The sequence below is a fragment of the Benincasa hispida genome, chromosome 1 (genome assembly GCF_009727055.1).
Source record: "Benincasa hispida cultivar B227 chromosome 1, ASM972705v1, whole genome shotgun sequence".
Classification (NCBI taxonomy): Eukaryota; Viridiplantae; Streptophyta; class Magnoliopsida; order Cucurbitales; family Cucurbitaceae; genus Benincasa; species Benincasa hispida.
The window spans coordinates 32,917,212-32,928,287 of record NC_052349.1 but is presented as its reverse complement, the minus strand read 5'-3'; the positions used below and the strand labels follow the sequence as shown (position 1 = coordinate 32,928,287).

Here is an 11,076-nt window from a genome sequence, read left to right as displayed (position 1 = left end):
TGGGGAGGTAATGTCCACATGTTTAATTTTAAAAAACAAAAACAAAAAACAAAATGATTACCAAATAGTGTTTAAATCTCTAACAATTGAATTAAATCCAATTTTTAAATCTTTAGCTCTTTATTTGAATCGAATTATCCTAACCCACTAATTCAATTTTAGCCTCAACATTCATAACACCCAAATAATTTTGGACAATTAAATTAAAAATTACCTCAACATTCATAACACTCAAATAATTTTAGATAATTAAATTAAAAATTACCTAAAAAGTTGGATGGTCACAAATAAGCTTCCCATCCCAACTGTCACATGTAGGTTTACTAGATTGGTGAATCTTATTTAAAATTCTATTTCATATACTCTTTCTTTTATTTCAATTTATATCAAGTAATTATTTGATATCTTTCAATTTTATTAGGATATTTCATATTTCGTATATGAGTAAAATAAGATTCCCTCTTTGGACTTCAAGTAACTTAAATAGATAAGTACATTTTAGAAAAAATGACCTTTGTAATCTTTGAGTTTTTAAGAACTGGTATATTTGGTCCCTGTAACTTTAATTTAATCATTTTAGTCCCCACTTTTGCAAAATAGGTTAATATTTTCTACTAGTTAAATATTTTTTATAATTATTTTAAATACAAATTTAAGTTGAAGATATATATGTTTTTCTCTCTCTCCATCTCAATCCCCTCTTCTCTCTCTCATCCCCTCCACCATTTTTTCCCATGACTTGTGCTTCCCAAATTTCCTTTTATGTCACATTGTTTTCAAGCTTTCTTTTACTTTAGACGAGAATTTGGGCATGTGTCTTTGTTAACTCACAATTGAGTTGGTTTTTTTGTGAAATAGTTTGTTTCTTGGTTCACGAGCACCCGATGAGGTTGTTGAAGGTGAGATCAATTCTGGTGTAGAATGGAAATTTGTGGACGAAATCCGGCAGAATTACACGAAAAGTATGTTGAGAGAAGATAAAGATGGTCAAGAGGATTAACTATTAGGTACAAATTAGAATTTTGAGAGAGGATGAAAATGAAGAGAGAGAACAAAAACCGTGGGGGAGGAGAGAGAGGAGCTGGGATTGAGATTGAGAAAGAGAAATAATTTTATATTTTTAATTTAAATCTGTATTTAAAATAATTTTAAAAATACTTAATCAAGTAGAAAATATTAAAAATGACCTTTTAAAACCTATTTTTCAAAAGTGAAGGACTAAAATGACAGAATTGAAATCACAGAAATCAAATGCACCTATTCTTAAAAATACATTACTAAAAAGGTAGTTTTCCCTACCTTTTATTTCTTTTATATTGGGGCATGAGAGAGAACCGATGGAACCGAATCAACTAACCCATCTTATGGAATTTGGTTTAGGTTCATTAATTTAGTAAAAGGTTTGTTAGGGTTAGAGAAATACACCAATCTGGATATAAAATATACCTAAACCCACCTCAACCCAACCCACGAATACTCATACGTGTTCAATAACATAAATAGCTTCTTTCTCATATCTTTCTTTCAAATTATCTCCAATCACCAAAAGTTTCTTTTCAACAGACAATCATTTCACTGTTTCTTACTAAATATACAAGTGAAACTCAAATCGGTCTACATGAGCTATAAAATATTTGTTGAGATCATGAAGATTGTCATACCGAATCAGTTCAACCTTACAAAGAGGGTATAAATGCGTTCATGTCCTTTTGAACAAGTCGAAAAGTGACTCAGCCTGGCTATCTTCGCCATTTTCTGCATTCTTTTCTATGCCATTAGCATGAGCATGAGAAACTCTTGCAGATTGTGATAGAAAATCTGCCATATTGGGGGGAAGTTCATGCCTCCTTAAGCTTGAAGACTCAATAATGGCCTCCAGTTGGGCAGTAGACTGTATTGTCACCTGATTCGAAGTTTCGAAAGATGAGCTCCGTGACAACGTACCCGACGCAATGGTTATTTCATCTCGTTCGTCGACCATTGATTCAAGTGAACATACTGATCTTGTAGTGACAGAAAGTGCAGAGTCACGTTTGGACCTCTCCTTTACTCTCTTGCACCAACTATGCAGTGACTCTCTCACACTCTCAGCCACCAATGCTTTCTTACACTTGGATCCCATCTGAAGGTTTTCAGAAAATTATTGAAATTTGAAGAAAAATCAATTTTTAAATCTAGGTTAAAATACCATTTTTGCCTCTATACTATGAAAATTGTTTAACTTTAGTCCCCACATACTTTTAACTGTCCAATTTTAGTTATTGTACTTTCAATAAATCTTAAATTTAGTCCCCAATGTTAGTTTCTTGTTGATTTTTTTAAAACAGAAAAATTATTACTAAATAGCATTCTTACTATAAATTTTGAAAATATATTCACATAAATATTTCCTAGCATGAAATTATTATTATTATTTAATCAATTTTGATAAAAATTAATTTTAAGGGACTTATTTAAGATTTATTGAAATTACATAGACTAAAATTGGACAAAATACAAGGACTAATTGAACGAACTTCAAAATATGGGGACCAAAATGGTATTTTAACCTTAAATCTATCAAATTCATTTGAATCCATAGATACAATATTCCATTTTAGAAAAGTTGGACTAACCAGTGTAACAATTACATTAAGTGGCACTGTGCTGTAGCTGCACCAAAACTGAACAAGAACACTGCATAGCCAAGGGATTAAACAAATTGATGAACATAGAGATTGAAAGATTAGATGGAAAATCAAATTAGAAGCAAAGAGGATTGCAAAGAATATACAGTAGATTGAATATACCCGAAAGGAAGGCGAATGAAAACTACGGTTAAGAAATGGGGAGAAAACAAATACACATTCCAAAAACAGAAAAATAAAAACGAAATTGTTATCAAATAGGCCTAACAATACCAATCATCACAACAGTATAAAATCAGTTTTGCAAAACAAACTACCAAACATCCCAAAACCATATCTACATGAACCAGGAAGCAATAGTAGTACAAACAACATGCATCTTCTTATTTTCAGTATATGAACTTCTTGGAGGGAAAACTTACCCTGAAGTCAACCTCGTGATTATCATAAAGTTGTTCTTCATGAAGCAAGATCTCTCCTTAAGTCCCCACTGAAGTTAAGAAATGTATCCAACTCTATTTAATTTCCCATGATTGGAAAGGAAACAACCAGAACACTTTCTTTCGTGACAAATGTGCGCAAAGACACATAATCGAGTGAATTTGGACATATTCTTACCAAGGACCAGATAAATGTCGCCATCTCAAATGCGTTCTGCAAGTTCGAGTCCAAACAAAGAAACAACATCAATCATTTATCAAGAAGTGATAATCTAGTTATATGGAAAATTTGATGTGTGCTGGACCTGAAATACGATGAACTGTATTAACCGTAGTAGAATCTCAGGCTTTCCAAACCAAAACAGATCATCTCTTGGTTTTATTTGAGTCCCAACTGCTGGACCTGTCTGTTCCAAAACTTCAAGTGCCAAAGAGGATACTACATGTTGAAGTTTTGTCCCAACCAGCATAACAAGCTTTGAGCCAAAACAATCAAGCAATTAGTCAGTTTTCGAACAATTTATATTTTTGGTTTGGGGAAAAAACTTGAACACAGATACTACTTACAGCGGCTGGTATGAAAGAAAGCCAAAAGTAGATATTTAGACCTGTTGTATAGAGACAACTTTAAACGGCTGGAAAAAGAAAAGGAAGAAATAAGACTTACATGGAGTCTTTATAACATTATTCTGTCATCAAAAGTTACCGTGAATGTTGACAAAGATGCAAAGAATGGCGTAGCCCCATAGTGGCCAGCTGCATGTGATGTAACTAAATTCAGCCATCTTATTTCCTACCAATGAAACTGATTTAATTCATAAAAACTGCATACCTAATTCCAAGGATTCCATGGAACTCGTCTTCCATGCTCCGAACCATGTACTTGTGGAAATCATAAGAAATCGGTAATTTGTGCTTCTGGATGTTATTAAAGCAGCAGTTAAGTGGAGGCAGTTTGACATAAATATAATGTAAATATGACAAAAATTGAAGCAAATTTAATTCTATAATCTATATATACATTGTATTTCCCTTATACACCTATTCTCAAAATAAGATTTGAAACTCCAACGTTTGACCTTTCAAATTTATTTTCAATTTGACCGTTTAAATAAAATTGGAGTTGAACAACTATGGTACTCAAGACATCTAGATCCTTATCTTAACAGTACCAATTCTTTACCAAAACTTGACACTATTTGCTTTTGGTTTTGCATTGCATGAACAAAACTGCAGTTGCTTAATGTACTCGGGATTAGCTCTAGTAAACTTGTCAGAGCTGTTCCACATGAGTTTTTCATTCTTCCACACACTTGTGTTGGCTACATAAGTAATGTCTTTATTTTATTTTATTTAGGAATGAATGCCAAACGGAGTACTCACTGTAATGAAACCCAAACGAAGGGCCAAATAGTCTGATTTCTTTATTGAACTCTTGAACTGACGTATAAAACAAAGCTGCATCAAAAACCATCCTTAGTTTGTTAACAAAGAATAAGAAAGTCATCCAATGAGTTAAGAAATTTTAGGCTACAAGGTGCTGAATTCATCAATTGACTTAGATTGAAATTTGCGTTCTCTCTCAGTTTACCAGTATAAAACTAGAGAATACAAATTTATCCTTCAATATTTACTAGTCAAAACGTGCATGAACAGCTTTTATTTCTTTTTCTAAGATGGAAAAGGCAACCCATCAATCACGTAAAAAATAGAATTTTTTGTACGGATGACCCATTCACATGTCCCTTTATGATTAATGACCCGCCCCCACAATATTATGAAATCTAACCTTCAGCATAGGTTAGAGCGCACTACCGCATTTCATATCCTATTGCGTCAAGGATGACCATGTCTAGTGTAGCGCTAGCACCATCTTTATCACGATTTTTATTTTTCTATTGTGTTTTTCCCATTTTTCTCACAGTTTGTTGTTTTCTAGGCGAGAAAAATGAAGATCACGATAGAAATGACCATCGCATTAGGGTTATATGGCTATCCCTAATGCGAAACGTTATAAAATGTTTGCTGTATTTTCCCATTTTTCTTACAATTTGTTGGTTTTCCTAAAAAAAATGAAGATCGCGATAGAGATGGCTATCGCGTTAAGGCTACAATAAACATGATCATCCCTAACACGATAAGTTATAAAATGAGATAGTACGCTCCAACGTAAGCAGAAGGTTAGATTTCATACATTTGTAGGGGGTGGGTCATCAATCATAAAGACCCCTTCTAAAAAGGTCATCCGTACAAAAAACCTCTATAAAATATGAGTTACTTTCAGAAGTATACTTGCATGAAATTATCCTACTAATCTAGGAGATAGCACAACAATAGAAACGTGCAAAAAAAAAAAAAAGAGCATTATTTAAAAGAGAGATAAAATACCATCCATATGAGAATACGACTCCTGCTCCATGGATGAGATGTGTGATGGAATACAAACGTCGTTTGTCGCCTCATCACCTTATTTCTTGTAGCTAGAACCAAAGGAATGCTACAATAGGTAAGAAATAAGATTCTAAAGAAAAAAATATTAACAGACGGGGCTGAACTAAATGATTGGATAACTTATTGAAAAGATGGAGTTTGTTTTAGTAGTTAGGATTTTTTTTAGTGCCCTTGTGTGTGTGTGTACACACACACATATATATATTTTTCTCAATGAAAGGGTGGTTCTAAAAACAAATATGTATAAACGGGGAGGAAACTGAAAAGTACCCTCCCCTTTGTCCTAAATTGGTATACCTGGCAAATTTGCCTCAGCAGCTAATTTAACTTGATTTTCCCATTTCCTCCAACTGTATATCTGAAAGAGGTGCATAGAGATTTAGTAAAGCAATGAATTTGAGAAAATAGACTTTTAGACAAAAAAAATTCTTGATAATTCGACAATATTTTATTTACTGCGTAATTTTACAAAGCAAATCTACACAAATGCATCAAATTGACTTAATTTTTTAAGTAGATATATAAAATATAAGGTGACGTGATTTAACATGATATCATAGTAAAAAGTTTGATATTCAAGATTTGGTAACATCATTTTCTCTCTCAATTAATATTTGAAATCACTAGCTCAATTAATAGCAATAGTCACTTGCAAAGTCTTGTGTTAACATTTTTTTCCCTATTTGGTTGGTGGATAAGAAATGACTTCACTGATTGAATGAAGTTATCTAAAGAGGTACAAAATGGGGTCTTGTTAATCCTTGAACAGACAAGTTAGAAGGAATGTTTTTAAAGAATGTTAAGAATATACATAAAAGATTGAATATAATATTACATATTAATTTAAACTTTAGTGGTGACTTAACACACTTTGAACAATAAGTCACATTGATGTATCAAGATGATAAACGAATCTCCATTTGTCACTACGTCGAGATCAATGATTGTTAGCTTCCCTCCATATTTATGTTCCACATTTCAAATCCCTAATATAAAATATTCATGTCAAACAGAATTTACAATTAGTATAAAGTTTGTACCTTACTCATTGCCAGACCAACAGCTAGACAGCTATAAAGAACATGAGTGATCCCAAGAACGAATAAGAAGCGGTGAAGTTGTTCAAGTCCCTCATATGAAACAAAAGGCTCACGACCCTGAAATCAACAGCTAGAATTTCTTAAGCATTTTTTTACTCTGTTTTTGTTTTTCCGAACATGAAAACAAAAGATGGAAGTAGATGCTTAACCTCACCACATTGATGCGGCAGAGCACTCAATCCTCTTTGAGGAATGACAGTTTCATTAGGAGATAATAGAGAATTTTCAAGCAGAATATGTTCATTGGTGGCATAATCTTCTTCTGAACAAATGTAGAATCTACTGGTGAAAAGGGATGAGTTCACACAAATTTCAGAGATCCACCTTGCACATTGTGCCAGCATCAAAGATATTAGTCCAAGCAGCATCAGCTCTACCAAGATGGGAAACAAAATTCAAAGTGAAAAACTCGCAAAACTATAAACTCCAAGGTATTCAAATGAGAGATGCATAGGGTGTCTTCCGTATGACTTTTGGAATAGAGAAAAGTTCTTTCAGTCTATTTAAAGCATGTTCAGAAATTTTTAAGGTGGTTTAGTTACATAATCACTGATGAAGGCAGCAATGTATTTTAAGCTTACCTTCCTTGATCTTCTCCAAAGAAGCAAACAAAGCCTTTCTCTTGGTCTTCTTCAACCACTGCACACAAAATACTTCCATCAAGAAAATCTATAGTCTTCGTTTTTCTTGTCACCGATAGTCATTTTCTTTAATTTCATACATTAAAGAAAAAATTAAATTCACTTTTGTTATTCCTCAATATTCTCTTGCTCGCCCAAGCTTGCTCCAGTATACCATTTTTAATTCTCCATAAATCATTTCAATTAAACATACCCATGTCATATAAGAAATCTTTTGCATCTTATCGCACGTGATCTGATCACCAAGAAATAAATATTCATTCACATGTTGATATTTTTCTGTAATGGTTCGTGCTAATCAGTACTTTCATTGTATTGTAAAAGTAGAGACTAAAATTTAAAAAAAAAAAAAAAAATTGTCAAGAAAATATCACTAGAAGGATCTTGAACTTATTGTATTCAAATACTTTTCATGGATTTTCCTCATTTTCATTATTTTTTTCGGTTGTAGATAGAAGGTCCATATTTAAATTTTTGCTAGTCTCTTAGCTACCGTACAAATAACCAACGCAATACTTCCATTCTACCATCTAACCGCACTTTCATTGATTTGACAATACCCACAAAAGAGTCCACAAGTAGCTACAACAAGCTGATAATTACAAATATTCCAACTTACATAAGCCCATAAAAACACATCCCGGGTGTTTGGCCCACCCATTTTACAAGTCCAAGACACATAACTTAACTCCACTAATTTCAAGAGTGTTCACTATTTAAGTTTACATATTTATCGAGACACATTGAGAAATTTCAACTAAAAAAACTCTACACTCCAAATGGAGACTTTTCAAAACTCAACTTAACACCCCATATACCCCTAAACCTCACTACCTCCCAACCTTCTCTATCCAACGAAAAATTCTACTATTCTTCAAATTCCTTTCCCACATTTATAAGGGGGGATAAGAAATCAGTCAATTAATCTTCCATATGCAAAATCAGAAAGAAAGCATTACAAAAGTGCCTAAAACATTCTCATTCTCGATGGAACCAAACAAACTAGCGAAACAGGGTATCATTTTGCCATACCTTTCCAAACCTATAGATTGCCCGTTCCACCACGAAGCAAACAAAGACCATGACGGTAACCACAGAAGCAACCGAGTAGGTAGGCGTCTCAGCCAGTGATCTTCCTCCTTGCAGTTCCATTATCACTCACCTGGAAGAAATTTTGGCGAACCAAAAACCTTCCCGTCGGAAGGGGAAAATGTTGTTGGGAGAATGGACGGTCAGTGAAGACGAAAGATCCAGGAAACTTGGCGGAGGAAGGGAAGTAGAAAGAGAAGAGGATTTTTAATGGAAATATCACAGGATCTTCCATGTTGTTTGCTTCTTCAACATGTGCTTTGAACTATTGAATTACTATAATATTATAGATTGTCTTCGTTTCTCCATCATTTCGATCTGCGCGCTTGCGGGTCGTAGATTCGTCAATAATGAAACAATCTGTGGCTGTGTGTTGCATTGCATCGACATTGCTGCCATTTTTTATTCGATCCAGCAAGCTCGATGGCTCTCACATGGTGACAGTGGAAGTGGGAAGACTTTGAGTCCAACCTCTACATAAATTAGTTAACGGAACTGGTCCACACTCTTGTGGTAGTCTCACTCGATAATTCTTGAGGCCTACAGAGATGTCTACCGGACGAGACGCTCACATGTCATTCTTCGTCTCCGTCCCTGTTTCATTTTTTATTTCTGTGAAATTCTCTATAGCAGTAATGCAACTCATGGAGATCGTATTCTCAGTGGAAATTTTTACCCTTTAGGTTGTTTTTTTTTTAAAAAAAAACAATTAATTTAAATTACTAATATAGATAAATTTTAATTAAATAATTAACTTTATTGGTTAGTTTTATTGAAGAGATAAATTACTCAAATTTTGGTCTAAAAACACTAATCAACTTTTTTAAATAGAAAAAAATAAATATAAATCAAATTATTCAAATAAATAGAGGCTAATTGGGGCGAGGATGGGGAACGAGCGGGGATAGGGATGGGGACGGAGAATACATTCCCCATCACTATTCCCTCACTTTCTCCTATTCCCTGCCTAATCGGGAAATCCTCATGAGTAGAGATGTCCACAGGGTGGGGATGGAGAAGTCATCTTTTGTTAGGGTTGGCAAATAGGTCGGGGGTAGGGTGGGGGGGACTCCCTGTCCCCCGCCCCTACGGGGGTATTTCCCCTCATCCCAACTTGTCCCCTGCCATCCCTGCCTTCAATTGACAAGGACGGGGGTGAGGATTCCCGCAGAGGACCCATCCTAATCCCCGACTTTTTTTAATATATATAAATATAAAAATATTTGTAATTAGTATATATTAATAAAAAAATTAATCGGGGCGGGTATCCTCCCCATCTCCGCCCGTCCCCCGATCAGGGACTCAGTTAGGATCCCGGTTTGACCCCCATCCCTGGTTAAACCGGGGATTCCCCGCCCCGATCAGGGTGGGGACTCGATCCCTCGGGAATTTTGCCAACTCTGATCTTCGTCCCCGTCCCGCCCCCTATACCATTCCTCATCCTTGCGAATTTCCCACGAGAACAGGGCGGGGATTCCGCAGGGATCAAGTTCCCACGGGGAAAAATTTCCCACTTTTGTTTTTTTTATTTTATTTTAATCAAATATATATTTTTTCAATGCAATTTTAATTGAACAAAACATTTCTTAGTGCAAATTTCAATAAAATATTATCGATATTCCTATTAAAAACATCCATCCATAATCCACAATTATTCTCATTAAAATTCAACTTAAACTTAAATAATAAAGACATCCATCCATAATAATTTTAAGAAAAGTTAAAACACGACAACAACAACATTTTTTTTTAAGACACAACATGACAATAACATGACAAAAACAATATGTCAATAACATAGCCAAACCAAGCCACTATCAACATATTTCATCCAATTTTGTAAGAGATGACTCCTGAACAAGACACAAATATTGTACATATTAATATAAATCAATATTAAAATAACAATACTAATAATACATGAACTTATAACTTACATCATTTGGATCTTGATCCTCAATAACATTTTCCAAAACTTTAGCATCTATAGGAGTATACTTATCTATTTAAGACATGTAAAAAGAAAATCAGATATCAAATTGTAAATAATAAAGGTTTATCAAATAAATTAAACAATAATACTAACTCATATCTTCCACCCATAACAAATTTTGAATACACATCAAAGCTTCCAATAAATTTTCATGAATTTGAGAACGATGTGGACCTACATGTCTACCACCAATACTAAATGCAGATTCAAAAGCAATAGTAGTGACGGGAACGGCTAGAACATCTTTTGCAATTTGATACAGAACAGGATACTTCACTCCATTCAACTTCCACTATTTCAAAATTTTAAAGTCATCCAACCGCGGTAGAAGAGACTCATCCAAATAATGATCCAGCTCTGATTTGACATTGTCAACATCATTTTTAACATTATTAACAAACACTTCAAACTTGAGACATCGTTCTTTACTATTAACAAGAGAAGTTGAACTATTACTTCCATCTCGCCTTGAAGTCGAAGAAGTACTAATTGCAGATGTAGAACGTTGAAGTTCTTCTATTGTTTTTGAATTTGAACTATAAAACTTCAGTAAATCACAACACAAGTCTCTAATGCGTTTAATTTCAATAGTATGATGAGATCCATAAATTCGAGGAAAATAAAACTGGACCAATCTCATCTTAAACCTAGGATCTAATCTATAGCTATTGCCAATACACCGTGAATCACACTCCAATATTTTTCAAACTTAGCAATCATTCTTGATGTCATTAC

General features: G+C 34.0%; 1 protein-coding gene across 1 annotated transcript; it reads right to left on the bottom strand.

Moving 5' to 3' along the window:
• Positions 1–1,484: 1,484 nt before the first annotated feature.
• LOC120072571 (MLO-like protein 4) lies at positions 1,485–8,892 on the bottom strand. The gene is made up of 15 exons (XM_039024966.1): positions 8,292–8,892; positions 7,200–7,257; positions 6,768–6,991; positions 6,559–6,675; positions 5,816–5,876; positions 5,456–5,547; positions 4,451–4,525; positions 3,900–3,985; positions 3,774–3,823; positions 3,635–3,675; positions 3,373–3,543; positions 3,246–3,281; positions 3,050–3,117; positions 2,616–2,676; positions 1,485–2,122 (listed from the first exon to the last, which is right to left on the bottom strand). The coding sequence occupies exons 1-15, from the start codon at positions 8,409–8,411 to the stop codon at positions 1,700–1,702; spliced, it is 1,683 nt and encodes a 560-aa protein (XP_038880894.1). The 5' UTR covers positions 8,412–8,892; the 3' UTR covers positions 1,485–1,699.
• Positions 8,893–11,076: the final 2,184 nt, after the last annotated feature.

What these genes read in the sequence shown, in the direction of transcription:
- LOC120072571 (XM_039024966.1), bottom strand. Translation starts at nt 8,411, where the DNA reads ATGGAACTGCAAGGAGGAAGATCACTGGCTGAGACGCCTACCTACTCG. An exon ending in TTGGTCTGGCAATGAGTAAG is followed by an intron (nt 5,877 to 6,558) that starts GTACAAACTTTA and finishes CACCTCTTTCAG; the next exon opens with ATATACAGTTGGAGGAAATG. An exon ending in CGACATTTATCTGGTCCTTG is followed by an intron (nt 3,118 to 3,245) that starts GTAAGAATATGT and finishes TCTTAACTTCAG; the next exon opens with TGGGGACTTAAGGAGAGATC.